Source organism: Mirounga angustirostris, unplaced genomic scaffold (assembly GCF_029215605.1).
Source record: "Mirounga angustirostris isolate CCGP_5_RB_7025 unplaced genomic scaffold, mMirAng1.0.hap1 SCAF_13, whole genome shotgun sequence".
Taxonomy (NCBI): domain Eukaryota; kingdom Metazoa; phylum Chordata; class Mammalia; order Carnivora; family Phocidae; genus Mirounga; species Mirounga angustirostris.
In genome coordinates, this window is record NW_026991721.1 from 15,444,687 (window position 1) to 15,466,267 (window position 21,581).

Consider the following 21,581-nt stretch of genomic DNA (forward strand, 5'->3'; position numbering starts at 1 on the left):
CCAGGCAAGAAACTCAGACCTGCCTCCGGAAGGCAGTGGGGAGGGGAGCATTTTAAACCTCATCCCGGGGCGCCTGGGTGGCTCAGTCGGTTAAGTGTCTGCCTTTGGCTCAGGTCGTGATCCCGGAGTCCTGGGATCAAGTCCTGCATCGGGCTCCTTGTTCAGTGGGGAGCCTGCTTCTCCCTGTGCCCCTCACCCTACTCGTGTTCTTGCTCTCTCAAACAAAATACTTAAAAATGAAAAAGTATACCGCACCCCAGCGGCCTGGTGCGGGGGGGCTCCCGGCAGCTGGTGCCGGAGGCTGAGCACGGGGACATGATGGCAGAAACCTCCAACAGTGGTTGGGGCCAGATTAAGGCCGTGGCCGGGGGATGACAGGGTATAGGTGGCACCCAGGCAGGCTAGGGACTGGGTGTGGATAGAGAGGGAGACGGTGGCCTCTCAGAGGCAAGGAGGGTGAGGGACAAGGGACTGAGTTGGGCAGTGTGTCCAGAACTCAGGGTTCCCGGCGGCAGTGAGGACGGAGGATGGGGACACGGGCTTGTGAGGGATAGTGGTGTCCAGGACACAGAAAGGGAGAGAACCACTGAGCGGTTAGTGTGTGGGCTCAGAGCACACGGGGACAGCCTGAGGAGATGCCAGCACCTGTCACCCTGGGGGTTACTGAGGACCAGGAGCCAGGGATGCCTCTCTCCGGGCCTTGGGCCCAGCGGCAGTCAGGGGCGCAGGGCTGGACCCCCAGTAGGTCTGCTCTTAGAAGCGATGGGGTTTCCAAAGCGCAGAGCCCTGCTCAGCTCTCAGGTCCTGACTCCACAGGTCTGGAGGCGGCCCGGGGTCTCGGGTTTAAAGCCTCGGGGCTTCCGAAGTGAGCTAGGCCCGTGTGCCAGATGGGAGGCTGCGCAGGAAGCAAAGAAAGGGCCCCACAGCTTTGCCTCAGCCTGAGAAGAGACCAGCTCCATGCTATCACGTGGCGTTTATTCATTCAACAAACATTTACTGGGCATCCACCAAGTGTGGTTGGGGATCCTGCAGTGAACAAAGCAGTCTCTACCCTCGGGAAGCTTCCACTCCAGGGAGCAAGTTGTGGGCTTTGCCACCTCACTCAAAATCCGTCTGTCCAGCCTCAGGGGTGGTGGGGAGCCCTGGGGCCAGGCTGTTGTAAGCTTTTGGGGAACTAGGGAGGAAGTCTCTCAGAGCAGGCCCCCCCTCCCCGTTGGCATCTCTGAGCGGGCGGAGGATGTTCCTGGCATCACTGAGGGAAGGACAGGGTGGCGGCGGCAGGAGGTGGGGAGGAGGCAGAGTGGGGACGGTCGGGGCTCTCCACGTGACCTCTCCTGTGCGCCACCGCCTGGGCACAGAGGTACATACCTTACCCCACAGAGGAGAAAACAGAGGCCCACAACGGTGACCGGTACGCCTCCCAAGAGGCAAGGTGGGGGTGTGAACCGAGATCAGACTCCAAAGGTCTGTGCCCTTAACCCTCGGGCAGGGACACGAGCAAGGTGCCTTTTGGCACCTGTTGGCCGACAGCGTCAAAAAACCGAACCGAACCTCAGCTGAGGCTTCTGGCCCCGCCGCGGAGCCCTGGAATGTCCGGCCTTTGTGAGGTGGCCCTGGCGGGTGGCAGCGGTTCTGTCCTCCGGCCGGGGGAGGGGCAGGCAGAAGCCGGGGGACAAGGGCTGGAGCAGGAGATGGTTCTCGCCATGCTGGGGGCTCTGTATCCCAGGGCCGGGCTGAGCCTCTTCCTCCTCTACCTCGTCCTGGCTGCTGCCCTCCTCCGCCCCCAGCCGCTGAGGTAACTCCTGGGGGCACGGGGTCAGCGGTCCACCGGGCGGGGGGCCTGGAAGGCAGGGGGCCCTGCGTGCCGCTTCCCGCTCCCCGCCCTGCCCTGGGCGTCGGGGCTCACCCAGGCCCCCACCCTGAGCCTTCACAGGGAGGTAGGTAGTGGGCTGCAGGGCCAGGGCTGAGCACCCCACCATCTCCCACAGGCCTCAGCGATCTGTCCCTGAAGAACTTTCAGCCCCTCTGGAACTCTCGCAGCCACTTTCGGGCCTAGTGGATGGTAGTATCTCAGCCCTGCCCGCCCCCATTGCCCCCCAGTGTGGGACACATGCCCGGCGGGGGGGGGAACCCATGTCCAGCCGCGGGGACTTTTCATCCCAAACACCACTGTTCTGGGGTGATCAGGGCGGATTCCCCTGCCACCCACACCCCCTTCTCTCCTTAGACTATGGGGTTCGACCCAAGCACCCCTGGCCGCGAGGGCCTCGACCCCTTCTCTCCCGGGCCCAGCAGCGCAAGCGGGACGGGCCGGACATGGCTGAGTATTACTACGACGCACCCCTGTGACGGGAGCCCCTTATAAAGCTATTCTGTGCAGCCAAGGCTTGGGCTTTCCTGACACGGACACCAGCTGGGGGCGGGGGGAGGGGACAGGGAGACACACCCACTGCGGTCCAGACAGGAAATGGCACTTTAATAGTAGGGGCCAGGGGGTATGGACCAAGCTGGGGCTACAGCCGAAGCAGCCAAGAGGCCCTGGCTGGCCCGGGCCCGTCCAGAAGCCTCCTTTTCCTGCCGGGCCGGGGGCCCTGCCGCAGCGCTCTTCTTCCCTGGTGAGGCCCCACACGTGCCGGGGGCCAGCGTGCCAGCCACCCAGAGCCCACACAAGTGACAGAGGGGAACAGGGACTGCACCCCCACCTGCTGTGAAGTCCTTGGGAGGTGGCTGGGCTCGGCCGGGCGCTGGGGATGGGGGGGCGGGTGGGCACTGGCAGGTGGCATCGGCTTGGAGAGAGAGCCAGAGGCCCTGGCAGGGGAAGCGACGCCCAGGATGGGGCCAAGCCCTCGGCTCCTACGACGGACATCCTTCCTGGCCAGAGGCCTGCCCCCCCAGCCCCGCTGCCTCCCAGGCCCCGGGCAGCCTGCTCTGTCCTCCATAGATGCATCTAGTCCCATATATTACAATAAACTGCATTTGCCTCTCCCCAGAAACCCCGCCCTCCCCCACCCTCGGCCAAAGGCCCCCACTTCCCCGTCCTCGGGTGGTGACGGGCGGCCCTCCTCAAGCAGCGCCGCATCCCGTCAGCAGCCAGGTTGTCCCTGTGCGGCCTGCGGGCCCGGGGATGGAGAAGGCGGGGCGGCGCAGCTACTCCAAGTAGATGTCTTCCGTGGGGCACGTGTATTCCACGAACTGCTTGTAGAACTGCTGGAATGCTCTCCTAGGAAGCAGGCAGACACCCAGGTGACGGGAAGAACCCCATTTCCACCCGCGGTTTTTCACCTGGAGCCTTGGGCTCCTGGGCAGGGCTTGGGCTCCCTGGGAGAGAGCTGCTCGCTCTGCTGTCCCCACGGGGTACTTCCTGCGTGACACTGCGATTGAAGGAGGGGCCCAACAGCCAACACGGTCAGGAGCTACGAGGCCACGAGGTGTGCAGAGCTGGGAGGGGGACTGGCGCGTGCTCTGGGGCTGGGTGCCCGGCAGGACACACGGATACACACACACACACACACACACACACGGGCATACCCCACGGACTCTGCCAGGGCTTTGGTGGATTCCTCGGACACAAAGACGTGGCAGGCAAACCGGTGGTCAGCGGGGTGCTTGGTGATGAACCCAAAGTACCTGTGCGAGGAGAACCATCTGTCTGAGGGTGGCGCGGGGGCTCAACCCTCTCCAGACACACTCGCAGACTCGCACCCGACCGACACGGCCCCAGGCCGTCCCCTCACACATCACTCTCTGTCCCCTCCCACTTACTTATTGTTCTTCGGATGGTATCCACAGAAAGAGATGTTTTTTAACTGGAAAAAGTGGCTACATTTATTCCCCTGCAGGAGGGAAATGAGAGGCAGAGTGTCATCAGCCAGCAGGGACCACAGGTGGGAGATCTGGAGGGGGGCGGGCGGCCGGGGTGGTCACCTTGGCCTCTTGGGAATCATCAGCCTTGACGCCAATCTTCACGCCCCGCACGCTGATCTCTAGGACGCAGCTGGATGGCGGGTTAAAGTGCACGGTGAGCCGGCGGGTGGTGGCAATCTGTGGGTGAGGGGCGGGCATCAGGCACTGGGCGCCCCTCTCCCCAGGAGAGGGCGGAGGTCCCGGGCCGGGGGGGCGCGGGGAACAGGCACCTTTTGCATAGCAGCACAGAGCACGTCGTTGCCCTTGTGGTAGGGAACCTGGACGGAGCCCAGGAACTTCACCCGGAACTGGTCCACCCAGTCGCTGGTTTTGGTCAGGGCTGGAAAGCAAGCGGGAAGTGAGGGCTGGCTGAGTCAGCACAAGGGACCACAGTCCCCGGGTGTCCCAGCTCGGCGGGGCCTCCCTTCTCTTGGTGGGAGATGCACCTAACGTCCCCTTTGCCAGGGCCCTCCCTGGGGCTTTGAAGTCACCTGGCAGCAAAGGGGGAATGTGGGGGGGCCCGGTGGCGCCAAGGAGGGGAAAGGACGCTACCTGCCATATGTTCCGGCTCCTTGGTGACCTCGATGGCATAGTAGGCGGGGAAGACCCCCCGGGCGCCCGTGCGCATGTTGTAGGCCTCGTACCAGTAGTCCTCGGCCTGCAGCTCCACCAGCAGAGGGTCGTCCACCTCGAGCTCCAGCTCATCTTCATGTCGAGGCACAAACCTGCCCCCCCCCCCCGACAAGGGCAAGGAAGGAATTCACCCGCAGGGCCTCCCCCCCCCCCCCCCCCCCCCCGTCACCTGTCGGCTTCCCACCCAGCCCTGGGGGCACGCGGCCCCCAGAGCGGCACTGGTTCAATAAACCTCCACAAAGTCTCCTGGGCCTGTGCTCATGCTAGTTCCCGGGGAAGAGCAAGATCACGCAGACGGGCACCTGTCGCCCAGGAACTTGGCTCAGGGAGGAGGTGCCCAGAGCCACTCGAGAACCACAGAGGTTAACAGGAAGTGAGCACTTCCCTGTGGAGGGCGGGCAGGGGTGTGCCTTGTGCATGGTTGGGCATCATCTCTGCCGGGCCCCCTCCCTGGGCTCCGTCCCCCCGCCAGATGTGGGGCTCCGTCTCGGGCTCTGGCGGCACGGCCAAGGCCACACTGCCCTCAATTCTGCCAGGGTGGACCCTGGCCCCCTGGGGCTGAGCGGACGGATGGACACCAGCGTGAGCTCTGGGTCTAGGCCACGCAGGGATGGCAGAGGCCAGGACGGGTGGCCCCACTGTTGCCTGGCCGGCCCAGCCTGCGGCTCTTACCTGAATATGGCCCGGTGTGTCTGCTCCCGCTCCTCGCCGTTGATGACACAGGAGAAGAGCCCGAAGGACTCTGCACCTGCAAGCGAGGGGGCTGAGCTGGAGGAGAGCCCACCCGCTCGGGCTGAGGTTTGGTGGGGGGACAGGTAGCAGGCTCTCAGTCCTGACACCTTTAAGCAGACGGGCAAGGCCACCTTCCAGGAACACCCTCGATTCGGCGCTGCCCCATCCCAGGCCCCCCACCGCGCCCGTGGCAGACTCACTGGAGGAGCGAGAGCGGCCGCTCATGAAGACGTTCAGGAACTTCTTGGAGAAGTGGACGTCGGGCTCGTCCGGCGTGGAGTCCTCAGAGAGGCAGGCGGGGGGCCGCGGCCGGGGGGCCTCCTCGTACTCCTCCCCGATGGCCGACTCGTAGGGCGAGGAGACAGACGCGCAGTTGTCATAGACGGTGGCTGAGTCGCTCTCATCGCTGTAGTCTCCGAAGCACGGCCGCAGGCTCACCAGCTCCAGCTGTGCGTGCTCATCCACCACCAGCGTGTACTTGACCGAGTCGTAGGACAGGGCGCTGGTGTCCGAGCTCAGCGAGGCCCGTGGAGGCGGCGGCGGCTCCCCGAGGCTCCCCCGCCACCCTCCGCCCGGCGGCTCGGCCCGCTCGGGGGACAACAAGCAGTCGAAGCCCTCGTCCTCCTCACTGATGGAGGGGTGCGGCCGGCCCGCCGCGGAGGGGTAGGCCGCAGGGTCTGGATCGGAGCTGACCGACATCCGGCTCTCGGCCGGCGGCAGGAAGGCAGACGTGGGCTCTGCAGGGTCCGGCGGCCTCTGCACTGGTGTCAGGTAGATCTCCTCGGTGGCCTCTAGCCGCACGTCCGCCTGGTAGTGGATGCGGTCTCGGTGCGCGTGGCCCCGGCTGCTTGGGGGGGCGGCGGGGGGGGCGCCGGGAGGGGCCATCTGCGGGGCAGTGCTGCGGTGGCAGGGGCTGTCAGTGGAGGTGCCTCGGTCCTTGGTGGTGGCGGGGCTGCTCGGGGGCGGCAGCTCATCGCTCAGGCAGATGTGCTCATGTGGAGGCGTCTGCTCCCCTGGAGGGCAGGCAGGTCAGCGCTCGAGGCAGGTGGCCTCGCCCTTGACTCCCAGGCCACCCGCGCCCTCCACTGAGCACGGGAAGGCTCCCGGGCGCTAGGCCACGGTGGGCTCTGGGGCCAGTGCTCTCACTCCCGTCCCAGCCAACTTCAGATGGGCCTGCTCAAGGCTGTGGGATGGGCAGTTTATCTCACCTCGGCAAGATGGAGCCTGCCGGGTTGCTCTCTGCAGGGGAAACTGAGTCAGGGCAGGGGGAGGGCCAGGTTAGGGAAAGGGTCCTGACTTACCGGTCTTCAGGGGTGAGGATGACCGAGACACCCGATCCTGCCAACTGTGCTTCTTGCCCAGAGAATTATTATTCAGTGTGTCCTGTACAGAAAACAAAAGGCCCTTGTGACAGAAGGCGTCAACAGTGCCCGGCACAGGGAGGCCCTGGCCCTGCCCCCATCAGGCCATCCCTCGGCCATTTGCTGCACCCCCCACCCCCAGACATACACACACACACTTGCCAAGGGCCTCACCCCCAACCCTCCTTGAACAGCCAGGAGAGGTGGCAAATCAGAGCCCTCCCAGCCAGACCTAATGGCTCTAGACGGCTCTCCCTCCTGGCTCAGGGAAGCTGGCCAACCCTTGGGGAGATGCTCTTATCAGCCTCAGCAAAGGTGGAGAAGACCAGTATGTGTGCTGGTGAGTGGAGGAGGAGAGGGGGAGAAGCATGAGCCGTGTGAGGACAGAGCCAGACCCCCTGTCCCAGACACGGGGGCTTTACGTGGTAGATGCTCACTTCCAGCCAAGTCCTGGGACTCAGGAAGCTATGGCCTAGGGAAGGGGCAGCGATATTCTAGGAGAAGCTGAAAAAAGGATGAGGAAGGGTCTCGCAGCAGCTGGCCTGGGGGGCCGGGATGAATCATCCAAATGATGAATCAATAGCATGGCTCCCCCACCCCTCTAGGAGCACATGACTGAGGAATGACAGATGTAGTCGTCAGCAGCCTTCCTTCCTGGATCTCCCAGGCCGCCCATCCCACATCGTTGGTGCCCTGGGACCCCTCTCCACCATGCCTACAAACAAGGCTCCCCACAAACGATTTAGGCTCCCTCCCCTGGGAACACACTCCTAGGCCCTCACATTCAGGAGTTTGGCTGCCAAAATCCACCCCAGAGGATTCTGGGAAAGGGACCAATCCTTTGCCTGCAGCCCCTGCACCCTCCACCAACAGCCCCACCTCCCTGAGTCCCTCTTCTGTACCTCTCCTGACTGGGCCTGGAAGACAAAGGGCCACAGCCGGCTCTCTCCCACCCTATTCAACCCTCCTTGGCATCCAGCCACCCAGCCCAGGGGCCCTGGGCCCCCAACTCAGCCAAGCAGCTCCGCCTCCCATGCCTCTTCCCTGCCTTCTGGGAATTCCCAGCTGCCCACATCTCGAACTGCCTGCCTGCCCACCTCTTCACAATTCCTCATGACCTTCCCCCAGCAACGACCACTGTAGATGCTCTTTTCTCCAGGCCTGCTTCTGCCCTTCACCAGGACCCCCACACCCTAAAGGGAAAACCTTGCCCCAGCCTGAGGTCCCAAGCTCCAAACCCTTGCGACTAGCCCTCAAAGGTCTGTTCTGCCCTCCTTAAGCCCCCACTGTTCTCCTTACCCAGATCCTTCCACTGTCCCTCTCGCTCCCTTCACTCCTTCCAACACTCCTCAAGGGTCCAAACCCTGTCGGCCCGCCCTGGCCCCTCTCCCTCAGGGCAGATCCCACCTGCCGGCGCAGACCACCTCCCCTGGGCCCTCCCCCTTGGGAAGTCTCACCAGGCCGACTTCTCCCCGCGCCCGCCCGCGGCTCCCTCTCCCACAGCCCCTCCTCGCTCCTCTAGCCCGCCGGCCGGGGCTGGGCCGCGAGTTGCTCGGCGCCCCCCACGCCTCCGGCGCCCGCCCTCAGGGCGCCGCCCCTTCAGCCCCGCCCCACGCTGCCCGCGCCTCACCTGAGACCTCGGCACCTGCGGGAAGAGGTTGAGCGTGGTGGGCCGCTTGGGCCGGTACGTGTCCCCGCCGCCCTGGCCCTGTCCCTGGCCGCGGGGCGCGGGCTCCTGGCGGGGCTCGGCCTCCGGCGGCCCCGCTCCCGGCCGCCGCGCTGCGCGCTCCTCCTCGTCGTCGTCGTCGTCCTCGGCGCCGGGAGTGTCCCCCGCCGCGTCGATCAGGTCCATCTGCAGCATCTCGGCCTGCAGTCGGCTCCCCGCGCCGCCGCCGCCCCCAGACAGCAGCCCGGCGCGCGGGGGCTGCGCGGCGCGGACGGAGGGGCGTCAGGGGGCGGGGCCGGGGCGGGGCCGAGGCCGCCGCGCACCGGCCCCCGCCCGGGCGAGCCCATTACCTCGGCCGCAAAGGGGGAGGTCACGGGAGAGAGGCAGGGGGCCCGGCGAGAGGGGGCCGCGCCCTCCCGCCCCCCGCGAGGATGCGCGAAACCGACTGCTCCCCAATCTAGTCGGCGCCTTTGGCAGTCCACACCGTCCCCTCCCCACGGTGCCCGCCTTCCTGACTCTCTGCACCCTCCCTTTCCCTTGGCAACGGCCAGTGACCTCACCGGGGTTGTAAGCCGAGCCCAGAGTGAGGTCACCGCTGTTGCCATGGGGACGCAGGGTCGCCAAGGAGTTCGGGCCCCATAAGGGATGGAGCGGGGGGGAGGTTAGTATTTGAAGGGGGCAGCGAGGGAAACTGGGAAAACAGTCTCAGCCAGGCGGAGGATGGAGGGAGGGCGGCAGTGCGAACAGGAGGACCTAAGCGCGGCCGGAAGAGGGGTGCCGGGGGGAGGGGCGAGGGGGGCACCTGGACGCGGCACCTGTTCACAGTCCGAGGCCCCTCCAACCTGAGGTGTTCCCTCAGGCCATCCTAAATCTCGATAACTCTAGTCTAGTTTCCGCTCTGCCACTAACTCCCCGGCACCCTGGACAGATCCCCTGCCCGGCCCCCCCCTCACCCCCCCCCCCCCGCCAATCCCTCACCAGTTAACTGCCTCCCCGCTTCCCAGGGAGGTGAGGACTCACTGGCAACAGTGTGTGAAAGCCCCCTAGAGCTTGTCTAAGGCTCCACAGGGTACACCTCCAGCTAGTACTGCCTCAGGGCCCTGGCTGGTCGCAGGGACCACCCTCTCCAAAACTCTGCTGGTGTGTGTTGGATGAAGGGGTGGTGTGGAATTCCGGAACAGGTGTGTGACCTTAGGGAAGCTACCTCAGGGCCCTGGGACCATTCCCCACCCTTGCTGGCCTGGCCAGAGCGGGGAGGGTTGGGGCAGGGGGTACTGCAGGGTCATCCTCACCCCTTGGTTTCCCCCTGCCTGGCAGAGCTTACAGAATCTCCGTAACAGGCAACAGGAGGTCACCCGGAAGCAGGCACCCCCCCCCACCCCCCCCCGCCGCCGCCGCCCCCCGGCTCACATGTCAGCTCTCCTTTGCTAACCGTTCTCCTAATACCACGTCTGCTTTGGCCACCCACCCTGCTGGGGGCTGCCAGAAGCTCTGGGCTCTGCAACCTAGTCCTGTGCTTTGCCTCCTGTTTCCTGGCCAGTGGCCCCTTCTTCCTGTTCTGAAAAAGACACAGGGGGATCCCTGTCTGACCCAAGCTACCCAGATGCTGAGGACCTCCTGGCAGGATTCAGAACTCAGGGAACGGACAGAGCCATCTGTCCTCTGACAAAGCCAGGAGGCCAAAAGCAGCGGCAATGCTGGGTTAACCCTCGGGAGGAGCCTTCAGAACGGCGGGCCAGGGAGGGTGTGCAGGGCTGTGTGGCGTGGTTTGGTGCAATGGCAGCTAAGGGAGTGCCTTGGCTCTTTTTCTCCTGTCCCAAAGCACTGCAGAGTCCACCAGACTCCACCCTTGCTCTGCCTCAGGCCCTCTGCCAAGGCCGCTCTGGAAAGGGTTTAGGGTAGTCCTGACCCTTCCTTTAAGCCTGGCCCTAATTGCTACTGCCCTCCATCTGAAGACCTCCTGGCTCTCCCTTCTTGTGGGCAGTTGAGGGAGCTGCCTCTTGCCTTGGCCCCCCTGGCAAAAACAACCAAAAACTCCTGATGGAGCACTTCATTTCATGAGGATGCCATATAGACCCTGAAGGCCCTTTTGTAGATATGGGGATGCCTTCACTCCTGTCCCGACCCACCCTGTCCCCCACTGTCCTCCCACCCCCGGGGCTCCTGAGAGCCGGCTCTTACCCGCAAGGACAGAGTGTCTTTGCACTGCAGGCTGATGCCACACTCCTCGGTGATCTCTGAGAGGTCTTCATCTTCAAACTCCTCCAAGCTGATGTCATGGGTGAGCCTGGTGAGCATAGGAAGCCGAAGTTACCAACCCAGGGGTACTACTTAGCCCACCGAGGTCTTCCTAGTACCTCTTCCAAGGGGCGGCCCCTTGAAGGCAGATCACAGCCCCCAGAGAATGGGACTTGGTGTCCACCCGCACTGAGGCAAGGGGTAACAGGCAGGGAAAGGGGAGGCTCCAGGTTATTCCCGCTCCTCCCGGCTGGGAGCTATCCATTCTGTTGCCAACCAGGAGGCAGTGCCTGGAAGGCCCAGCTGGTCAGAGCCTCAGCTTGGCCAGAGAAATGCCTCCCAGGGTCAGGGCAGGTACCGAGGCCAGTTCACCCATGGAGAATGCAGAGTTGAGAAGCGACTCCAAGGGATACCTGGAGTAGGGGGTTCCCCGTGCAACCCCTGCAGCGATAAAACCTGAGGTGCTGGCAGAGGCCCCTCCCCAGCCTCAGGAGAGTGCTCCATGCCCCCAGCCCAGGAAGACCAAAGCCTCTTGAGCCCTGGGAGCAAGTGAAGGGAAATGTGGCGTCAATGTGGTGAGTTTCAGCCTGTTCCATGAGAGACTACACCCCCCCATTCTGGGTTCTTCATTTCATCTCTTCAACCACAAAATCGCTTGCCCAGAGCACAGACCCTGGACAGAAGGCTGCAGAGGGCTCAAGGAAGGCCCGGAGTTGGGGCTAGAGGTGTCGTGAGCTCGGGGACAGACCAAAGCACATCGGCACCACAACTCTAACTGGCTGTGCCAGAACCCTCTCCCCCCGCCCCCCAGGCCAGCGCTGTGCCCCCAACCCCACTGCAGCGACTGTGGGCTTGTCCCCAGCACCTGGCTCACCACCAGCCCCGGGCACTCCACCTTGCTTGGTGTGGCTGGGATGTTTGGGAGAATTCTGTTGGAGGAAGTTGGGGCCAGTTCTGAGCCTTTTTCCAAATAAGACCAGGAGATTGAGGTACACAGCAAGGGACACCCAGGAGTCCAAGGTCACCCAGGAGAGGTGGTGGCCCAGCCCCCAGGGGGACCTAGGAGGCGCACCCCCCCGCCTCGCCTCTTGCCTCAGTCAGACCAGAGACCCAGAGCTCCATGGAGCTGCCCCCCCCAGGTGTCCCCCCCCACCAATCCCTGTATGCCCTACCAGTGCTCCCACTGATCCTCCAACCAGCTGTCATTGTCTGGGCTCGAATCCATCTTCAGCACCAACTTCATGGAGAGCCCTGCCTGGCCGGGGGGCTGCAGGGCCCCAGGGCCACCCTCTCATGCCCAGAAAGGTTGGGAGGCCAGGGCTCAGGGCAGGGCTGGGACCTCGGGCCTCCACTGCCTGGGCCTGCCTGTCTGCATCCTGCCCGCTGCAGAACCCTGGGGAGCTCATTAAAAATAGATGGGCCAGCAGAAGAGGCAGTGGCTGCTGACCCGGGCCCCAGCCCCAGCACTTCCCAGCCCAGCCCTCAGCTGCAGGCCGCTGCCTTCCCAGCCTGGCGGCCCCGCAGTGGCGCTGAGGCTGAGGCTGAAGCCGCCCCTGGTTGCCACCTCCCCCTCGGGATCGGGTTACTGCAATCGAAGCCACCGGCTCCACCTGCCCTTCTAATGCCCTGTCGGGGGCTGCGGTGGTCCCCCTCCCTGGCCCAGGCTCATAAGCAGATGGCAGAAATCTGGGATGTCTCCCCCCAAAAGCCAGCCCTGATCTGCTTTAAAGGGCCAGCATCACATTCAGGGTGCCTGGTGATAAGATGGGGGGCTTCTGAAATTCTCCATGAATGGATGCCCCCATCCACACGCCAACGCGCTCAGCCCTCACACCTCCTCGGGGAGGCTTCTGTGGGCCCAGGCAGCATCCACACAGTGGCGGATGACCGAGGAGGGTCTGGACTGCCTCTCCCGACAAGCTGGGTGCACGACAGAACCCTGCCACCTCCCCAGAGTTTCATCCTTCAGCACCCAGGACGTGCCTATGGGCACAGGAGGCTCCATAGCCGGGGCTAAGGGCAGACCAGGTGTGGACCTCTCAGGGCAGGGCTGGAAGGTAAAGAGCTTTATGTCACCGTGGAGTGCCATCCACAGAAGCTGGCAGGCCCCGGAGGGAACAGCAGAGAGGGCTTCTGACCAGGATGAGGGAGCTGGACAGATGAGGCGCTCCTTGAGGCTGGGGAGGAGAACCCAGTGGCTGGCACCAAGTAGGTGGTCAATACAGCCCGGCTGCCTGGACAGTCACAGAGAAGGCACTCCTGGGACTCCGCCAGCATCAGGGAGCTGCAGGGTCACAGGGCATCTGACCCAGAGGTGCCCTCAGGTGCCCCCTGCTCTGCCAGGAATCCCTGCACACCTCTGCACCACCTCCTCCTCTCTGCCGGGTCCTGGCCCAGCTCCTGTCTCTGCAGCCCCAGACCTCCCCACTGGCCTGCTCACCTCAGTGCCCCCATACCGGAAGCACTCCACCCCATCCACCACCCTGCAAAGCTGCCAGAAACACCACCCTTTTGCCCCCCACCCCACAACCCCCTAAGGTTCCCTGCTAGTGGCCGACCCCTTGGCTTGGCATTCAAGGCCTCCAGCTCTGGGTGTGGCTGCCTATGCCTCCTGCACCTGCCTCCCCGGGCTCTAGTCCAGGGCTTGCTTCTCGAGCTGTGCTTGCTGGAAGAAGGTTCAGTTAAGCCCACTCCTCCAGGAAGCCCTCCTAGCCCCCCTGTGCCAGTGCCTTACAGCCCGCCTGGCAATGTTCATTGGTCCCCGGGCAACCCCTCATTTGTGGCTGGTGTCACCATCTGCGTGGACGCAAGGCAGTGTGGGGGGACAGACAGCACCAGGCCTCCATCAGACACCCCACCAGGCTGCTCCAGAGGTGGATGGAGCTCACGTTGCCCACCCTCGTACCCAGCAGGTGAGGCACGCGGGCCCCCACCTGCCCGGCTCCAGCTGGACCGCATGCTCCTGGAGGCTAGAGCTGGTGGGGCATCTTGCACATGCGAGGCCCCGAGTACACGCCTGCCAGATGTTTGTCGGCAGACAGCCTTAGCATCTGCCTGCTCCTCCCCAACCACAGTGTTCAGGGCAGGCCTGCAGGGGAGCTTTCTCAGCTCGTCCCTACACCCTCAGCATTACCCTGTATCCCACGGCCCGGGACGGCAGGTCTGGGGACAGGCAGGACAGCCGTAGCCTCCTTTACAGCGAAGGGCACTGAGGTTAACCGGACGGTGGCGGGGGGAGCATGGGGCCGGGCTTGAAAGCCCACACCGGCCTCCAGCTCCAGTGGGGCAGGTGAAGGGGGTTTCTTATCTGACTTTTTTCTCCTAAGTGTGGCAGGACGGCAGGACGGTCCCCGCAGCAGGCTTGGGGATGGGAGGCACAGGATCAAATCCTGGCTCCTTCACTTAGGACTGGCCGCTCCATTTCCTGAATAGCTGTCGTGCCCTGGCCGCCAACTGGCTTCATGCTCTGCGTCTCCTTCAATCCTCACCGCCACCTGGGGAGATGGTCTTATTTTGCCCATTTTGCAGATGCGGAGCCCTAAGGCTCAGACAGAAGGTGCCGTGAGGCTACCTATAGCTGCGTACCCCCTCAAGGGCACCGCTGGGGATTCACAGAGCGGAGCGGTTGTGAATTGGAGTGCTGTGCGGGGGTCACAAGCAAGGAACAAGGGGACGGACTGGTCAGGCAGTCGCCTTTGCAAGTCACCCCCCACCTGCCCTGCCCCTGCCCTTAGCTCCGCTTCTCCAGGCACTGGATGTTCTGGGTCTCTGGGGGGGGGGGGGGGCTTCATGGAGGGGAAGCTTAACAGACCCTTGGGCCCTCCGGGCTCAAGGAAGGCAACTGTGGGGAGGAAGAGAGGAAGAAGAAGCTGGAGGGGAGGAGGGAAGAGGGGAAGGAGGGATGTTGTCCCCTCCTGATCCCACCAGCCCACCTTTCCCCTGCAAACTGGAGCCCTGAGCACCAGGGGGCCGCCTCCAGCTGCATCACACAACCCCCCGCAGGTCGGCGTCCCTCACCTCCAGGTCTGGAGACCTCAGAAGCAGCCTGTCCATCAGTCCAACCTGCTTGCCCGAGCTTCCCAAGGTCTCATCCAGGTTACCGTTTGGTGGCTCTGTGTCATGAGTTTGCTCTCCTGGGACCTCCCTGACCTCTGGAGTCTATCTTTACATTCGAGGTCCCCTCTTCCTGCATGAACCTCACCTCCTACTCTGGTGCCCCAGTCCTCTCTCCTGGCCAAGCTGGGTCCTCACTGAGTTCTAAACATGCCGCCTCCAGTGCTCCCCACCTCTTCCTGCGATGAGCTCTCCAAAATGAACAAACATGCCCTTGTGCGTGGGTGCTTATTCTGTGGCCTTTTCCCTTCCATGTGCCGTCACGTCTCCCTGCTATCCTCATCCCACCAACGGCAGCCTAGCCCTCTCCAACTCCTCCTCCCAGGAGTGGGCTGGGTCAGGAGTGCGTGCAAAGTAAGGGTGACGTGACAAAGGCCTTAGCGGAACAAGGCCGAACCTGAGCCAGGCATTTGGCTGTCCAGAGGCCATTCCTGTCTCCCCGTTGCTGGCTGGCTGGAAGCGGCATCAGGATGCCCCTGAGGGGCCTTGGGTCCCAGCCATGGTGCCCACAGGCCGCTCTCATGACTGAGAGCATCTGTGGTTCCAGTGTCCAGCCTGTCCCTCTGCGGCCCTGTGTGTGCTGAGCCGACAGCTGGCTCCCAGTGGGTTCTCAGCTAGGCAGGTTCCCCATTTCCCACTGGCCCCCCTACAGGCCACTCTCCACCGGGCAACCAAAAGCAACATCTGACACGCAAATCTGGTCTGGTCACCCCTCCCCAGCTCAGAATCCCTTAGTAGCTTTCCCTGGCCGGTAGGGAAAGGGGCCCAAATTCCCTGTGGCCTGAAGGCTCAGGAGGGCCCCCCTCCACTCTAGGGTGTCATCGTCGCTCCCCCGACCCTGCCTACCCCCCTCCAGCCCCACCAGCTCCCTCAAAGCCTTCCCTGACTTCCCTGACCAGGTAAAGAGCCCTGCTACTGGCTCTCTTAGGCGCACCTGCTGGGGTTTCTGGATCGCTGTGATTATAGCTTTGGGTTCTGCCACCAGTGGGGGGCTCCCCGTGGAGGCAGCTGGTCCACAAGGCAGGACCATGTCTGTTTTGATCAACAATGTGGTGCCTGGTAGCTACTTAATAAATGTTGACTGAGTGAACCAAAGGTCCTTCTAAATTTTCCCCTTAAAATTCTCTAAGTCAGTTGTCCTTCCAGTGCAACTTTCTGTGTTCCCACCTACGTCAGAATCCAGGGTAGAATGTGCAGGTGGGGTGGGGGTGAGCCCTCAGCTCTGAGTGGACACTGGGGTCAGGCGAGGTTTATTCCTCTAGTCTCTACCTCCCTCCCTGACCATGTCCACGCCGGAGTCCTCACCAACGAAACGTTGAGTCCAACCCCGGAAACAAGTCCTCAGGGCCAATCCCTACTTGGGGTTATAATGTGTCTGATGGGTTTATAGCGCTTGGTGCTGATAATGTAGCCGAAACTCTGGGATCCAGTGATTTGGCTTTTGAAAAGCTGCCCCGAGAAAACAATCCCACATGTGGAAACCTTTATATCCAAGGATGCGTATTTTGCATAACTGCAGACTGAAAACAACCAAATAGCTCAGCACAGGAGCTGTTGGGGGTTGGAATATCACCCAGTCTCTCGGACGAGCGTCATAAAGCCTGGGTATGAATGTGGAAAACGGCAGCTGGCATAACGAGCAAAGGGAACGGAGGACCCCATGGTTTCATGTGAGGAATCACACAGCAAGAAGCACGAACATGGACACGCCTGTGAGACCTGGTGGAACCTGGGGAGATCTGTTCTCCTCTGCTCCCCCCGAGAAGCTTTCTGGACTGGGTCATGCCAGCCTGGCCCCAGGCTCCCACTTGGGGTCTGGGGCTGCTGGCCCTGTCGTGGAGCACTTTCCTGAGGGCAGGGGGCCCTCGTGTTCCGCTTGGCACCGACTCCCTACCCTTGTTCCAATGTGCGCACAGAGCCCGGGCCCTGGGACACCGCCAGGAGGAAGGGGACGCGGGGCAGAGGAAGAAGGATGGTGCTGGATGCTCTGGGTGCCCGGACGAGGCAAGGCCTATGGTCAGGGCTGGGAGAAGACTCTGGGAATGAATACAAGAGGAGGGCCAGGGGACAGAGACAACATCCTAGAATGGGTAAGAACCCCGAAGTGGGGATGGTGGCAGTGACCCCATTTTGTAGGATCCGGGGGGGGGCACCCCAAGCCAAGAATCCAGAGACCGACTTCAAGGCTCTGACAACAAAGAGGCGGGGGGCAGGGACCCTGCGTGGTCATGTCTGGGCAAGTGAGGCAAGTCAACACTCTGGCCCCACTTTGGGGGTTCGCTAGGAGCACATTCTACCCCGGATTCCTCAGGGCTCGGAGTTGGGGGGAGGGTGACTCCAGCAGCAACAGCGGTTCCAGAACCCCTCCCCCAGCCGAAACATGGCTGCTGGAACCAGCCTGGTGGCGACGTCCTACACCAGCTCCCTGCTCTCTGCTGCCCCCTGGGTAGTAATGTCCTCTCTGAGGCTTTCGGGGCCACCTCCCTAAGCTGAGACTCCCAGGGTCTCTGGCCCCAGCCCCATCCTCTCCAGTGACCCCAGGCCCCCAACTCCCTGCCTGAATGCTCCAGTTGGGTCCCCAGTGGCCACCAACCTCAAACTCAGGAAGTCTACTAAGTTCGCCTCCCTGCCTGCCAAGCCTCTCATCTCCCACAGGGCAACCCATCTCCAAGGGGCCCAGCATCATCCTGGACTCCTGCCTCCCCAACCCCTTCAACCAGATACCTCACCCAGTGGGCTAACCCTCCCACCCCTGAAATCGTCCTCACGTCCTCTCCTGCCCCTTCTTGTCACACGCAGGATGGCCATCCTCCCGGTGGTCTCCCTGCCGGCCTGGCCATTCTCTACCTAGCGGCCGGTGTGACCTTCCCAAGACAGCGATCCAATGCTGCCATTCCTGCTAAATCTCTGCCACTGCCCACTGACCCGCAGGCCTGGGCTCCCCTGGGCCTCTGGCCTCAGTCACTGTCACACTGGCCAGCCTGTCTGGTAAGGCCTCGTCTGTCTGACTCCCCTCTACACCTGCATGACAGTCAGGCCCCCGGCTGTGCCTCTGGAGCATCTGTCCAGGGAGCCCGCCGAAGTGCAAGTATTTGTGGAGGGAAGTGAAGCAATGGCCACGTGTATACGATCCCGTGAAGGGACAAACGAGGAGGTCTCTGCGCCTCTCGGTGGCCACATCTCTCATCTGCAAGGCAGCTTGGGGAGGTCGAAACCACACCATTCGGGCAGTCACGAGGCCTGGGGTCTGCCACTCATGCGCTGTGTGTTCTTGGGGAAGCCACTCACCCTCTCCTGCCTCCTCCTCAGTAAAGGGGAGGGGGCGGTCGGGATGAGCCGATTTCTGGGGTCCCCTCATCCACAGCTCTCCTCCCCCACGTCCAGAGCAGACGGCCCCCCATACTTTCCCTGAGCATCCTTCGTCCCTCCCATATGGCCCGTCCCACCATCCCTCCCCTTTATCCCACCCCGCCCCCAGCTCAGTGTAGCCAAAGGCTATGTTTCTAGTCTCTTTTCTAGAGTTTTCCTTCTAATGAACATGTATCACTTGAATTTTAAATTCTCTCTTCTATTTTTGTAAGTTACACAAGTAACCTATGCTCCTTGTAGAAATAAGTCAAATCATAACAGCAGTGTGTCAAATAAGTGAAATCCCTCCCCCAGTACCACATCTACAACTATAGGTAACTGACTGGAGTGTTTCTATCATCAGAAGGGAAAAAAAAAAAGAAGAAGAAGAACACCTATCTATTTAAACCAACTAGCAACAAACGGATGCTCTCTCTCCAGCCTCCTCGCCCACAGTGTGCTTACTCCCTGCACACACTCTCCCCCTACTAGTCCCGGGCTCTCTTTTCAGGGTGGCCCCGAAATCAGACTACCTGCATCCAAACCCCAGCTCTGCCACTTACCTAGCCTCTGGAGGCCTCAGTTTCCTCAGCTGCAAAGTGGGGATAATAGTAACACTCTGTTTATATAGCTCTGGTGAGGATGAAACGCTCTTGCGCAGAAAGCCCTTGGAGGGGCGCTGGGCAAAGTGAGCGCCTCCCAGGGACCGGCGCGTCCCCTCCTTATCCTCTGACAGCACAGTCTGTTGTTACTCTCTGAGCTCCAGGAGGCCCTCGCACACCTAATCCTGGCATAATCAACCAGTAAGGCATTCTTGAGCACCGACTCTGTGCCGGGCACTGCGCAAACCAAAATTTAGGTATTGTGTCCTCTGCTTTCTGGAAGTGGACAGAGGTGCGGGGGGCGCACGCGTAGTAACAACCACAGCCCTGCACGAACGCAGCTCTCCACAGCCCTCGAGACAGCCAACACGTGCTGTCCCATCCGGGTCCCAGGACCGTCCTGAGCGGGAGCCAACCCTGGCATCGTAGAGAAGAAACAGGGGCTCAGGGGGTTAAGTGCCCAGTCTTGGGGCACACGGCCAGGAAGGCTGAGCCAGACTGCAAACCCGGGCCAGTGGGATCCATGACCCCACCAAAGAGCCGTGAGAGAGCAGTAACCGCCCAGGGTTAACCCGAGCTGGGTGAAGGGCTGTGCGGGGCAGGACAAGGGAAAGGTCAGCGGGGGCTGCTGGAGCAGGCAGGGCGGGCCATGTGGGGCTGGAGACACTGCCCTTACTATTCCCAGAAGCTGGCCTTGTCCCCACAGCCAGGCCACGGTGTCCTGGAGGGCTGGCCCACGCCTTAGCCTTGGCGCACTGCTGTTCTCGCCCACCTGGCCCCGACTGAACACTCTCCCTGGCTGGTGTCCACTTCATCGGTTCCCCTCACTAAAGCATCCATGATAACCTGCACCGTCACTGGGGATCTGGAAGCAGGTAGAGGGAGGCAAGGCTGTCCTTTGGGCCCGAGACAGGGCCTGGAGGCTGAGGGGCCTGAACACACACAGACAGTCCCAGGCTCTGACTTCCTCTGGGGCCCTCAGGCAAGCCACTGTCTTACTGAACCTCAATCTTGTCATCTACAAAATGGGCAGACTGATACCCACGCCCATGAGGGTAAACGCGCCTGCACTGGGAATGTTCTGAACAGGAATGAGCTAGATAAATGCTCACCAGCATGGAGGGCAGACACTTGAACACCGACTTGATGCACGCTAAGGAATCAATGTTAATTAGCTCACCTGACAGATGGGACTGGCGGGTCACTCAGCTAGAAAGTGGTGGAGCTCAAATCTGAACCCAGGTTCTTCTAAGCTGTTCCACTGCAGAGGGGCCTCCTGGTAGGCAGACAATATTTGCCTCTCGGCATTGTGGGTCATGCCGGGGGAACCTGTCTCAGACCTCAGCCTCATGACCCAGAGCACCAACCACAAAGGCCCCAGCCCCAGAGCCCTCACGCTTGGCCTCCTCCATCTGGTCCCCTCCCTCTGGTCTTCCCGGCTCCTCAGCTCAGGGCCTCAAGGGAGGTTTCCAGCGCTGATGATGCCATTAGAGATCCCCAGGGGTCCCTACCCACCTGAGGGCCAGGGAGCCAGCAACCCCTTGGTCAGAGAGGGGCTGGCGCCAGAGCCCAGCTGGGACCTGGCTGGGGTGAGGGTCCCAGGAGAGGGGAAGGCGCCAGCTCATTAGATGGAGAAACAATGGGGTAAGTCTAGGCCTCCTCTTAGGCTCTGGAGCAGTTACATCCTCGTCTTCCTCCTCTCCAAACGGGGCCAGGATTATAATGGAGGGATATCCATCCCTTCCCCACAACATCCACTGTCCACTTCTCTAAAATCCACCTCCCAATACCAGATAGTGGGCAGAGAGAGGGGTGAAGAGGAGCTCAGAGCATGGTCCTGGGTACTTGATCCAGCAGGAAAACCTTCCACCCAATGTCCTTGGCTACTCCTGGGCTGTCCAAACCAGACTTCCCCAACCAGAGCTGGGCGTGGAGTCTCCTGGTTGAGACTGAGCCTTCTGCACCTGCACACACCTGACCAGGTCAGTGCTTGCTCAAATCTACAGAGCGTCCTGGCCATGCCAGTCTTGGGAGTTAGGCCCCTCTGACCAGACAGGGCTGGGGGAGGGGCCCACGACTTCCTCCTTCCAGCACCAAGGTTGTCAGTTGCCCCGAGAAACTGGGACCCACGAGGCACCCCAGCTTGCTCCCATCTCTATTCAGAAGCTTTCGGACTGGGCATAAGCAAAGCCTTAGCCTGTCTGCCTCCTCCGGGATCTCAATCCAGACCCCAGGCCCTGCCGCAGTCCCAAAGTGGGGGAGAAGGAGGCCTCGGCGCCCCCTCCTCCAATTCCAGCTCGGAATCTCCTAGCCTAGGACATGGAATGGCGGAAAAGAGCTGCACCACTGGCTATGCAGCGGCTATCAGCCTGGACTTGAGGCTGAGGGGGGTTTCTGGGGACTCTGTCCAGGGAGGAGACCCCATCCCCACGCCGCCCTCTCGCTCTCGGGATCGGGGTGTGTGTGTGTGTGTGTGTGTGTGTGTGTGTGTGTTGGGGGCTGGGGACTGGGGGCCGGGGTGGGGGGCGGCGCGGAAGCCGGAGCAGATCAGCCCGGGCTGAAGGGCGGGGCGCGGCGGCCGGGGACTCTCACCTGAAATTGGGCGGCGACGCGATGTGCAGCCCCAGGAACGGGGAGGCGGCTGGCGGGGACGCGGCCCCCCCGCGCAGGCCGCCGCTCTCTCGCTCCGCCATTCTCCGGCACAGCCCTGGCCATCCGGGCGGAGCGCGGCGCAGAGGCGGCGGCGGCGGCGGCGGCGGCGGACGGGAAGGCGGCGGGGGCGCGGCGAGAGGCCGCCGCCGCCGCGGGGCTCCGGCTGGGGCGGGCGCGGCGGGCGCACCTGCGCAGGGCAGGGCGCGGCTCCGGACCGCGCGCCGCTCTCGGGACTGGCGCGAGCTCGGCCGCGCGCCCCCGGGCCCTCGCCGGGGTCTGGTGCGCTCCGCCCCCGCTCCGCCCCCGGCCCCGCGAGCCCCGCCCCGCAGGCGC

General features: G+C 62.7%; 2 protein-coding genes across 2 annotated transcripts; one reads left to right on the forward strand and one right to left on the reverse strand.

The window, feature by feature from the left end:
• Positions 1-8: 8 nt before the first annotated feature.
• On the forward strand, positions 9-2,364 carry FREY1 (Frey regulator of sperm-oocyte fusion 1). The gene is made up of 3 exons (XM_045893841.3): positions 9-1,795; positions 1,989-2,062; positions 2,228-2,364. Exons 1-3 carry the CDS (start codon positions 1,590-1,592, stop codon positions 2,347-2,349), a joined length of 402 nt encoding a protein of 133 aa, XP_045749797.1. The 5' UTR covers positions 9-1,589; the 3' UTR covers positions 2,350-2,364.
• A 91-nt stretch (positions 2,365-2,455) lies between these two features.
• MAPK8IP1 (mitogen-activated protein kinase 8 interacting protein 1) lies at positions 2,456-21,362 on the reverse strand. The gene is made up of 12 exons (XM_045893834.3): positions 21,189-21,362; positions 10,477-10,582; positions 8,260-8,553; positions 6,570-6,651; positions 5,469-6,281; positions 5,209-5,284; positions 4,456-4,628; positions 4,134-4,243; positions 3,925-4,041; positions 3,763-3,833; positions 3,529-3,627; positions 2,456-3,220 (listed from the first exon to the last, which is right to left on the reverse strand). The coding sequence occupies exons 1-12, from the start codon at positions 21,287-21,289 to the stop codon at positions 3,148-3,150; spliced, it is 2,115 nt and encodes a 704-aa protein (XP_045749790.1). The 5' UTR covers positions 21,290-21,362; the 3' UTR covers positions 2,456-3,147.
• Positions 21,363-21,581: the final 219 nt, after the last annotated feature.

Coding starts and splice junctions, on each gene's coding strand:
- FREY1 (XM_045893841.3), top strand. CDS start 1,590: ATGTCCGGCCTTTGTGAGGTGGCCCTGGCGGGTGGCAGCGGTTCTGTC. Junction 1,796..1,988: donor CTCCGCCCCCAGCCGCTGAG/GTAACTCCTGGG, acceptor CATCTCCCACAG/GCCTCAGCGATCTGTCCCTG. Junction 2,063..2,227: donor ACTTTCGGGCCTAGTGGATG/GTAGTATCTCAG, acceptor TTCTCTCCTTAG/ACTATGGGGTTCGACCCAAG.
- MAPK8IP1 (XM_045893834.3), bottom strand. CDS start 21,289: ATGGCGGAGCGAGAGAGCGGCGGCCTGCGCGGGGGGGCCGCGTCCCCG. Junction 4,042..4,133: donor TCTGTGCTGCTATGCAAAAG/GTGCCTGTTCCC, acceptor CCTCACCCACAG/ATTGCCACCACCCGCCGGCT. Junction 3,834..3,924: donor ATGATTCCCAAGAGGCCAAG/GTGACCACCCCG, acceptor TCCCTCCTGCAG/GGGAATAAATGTAGCCACTT.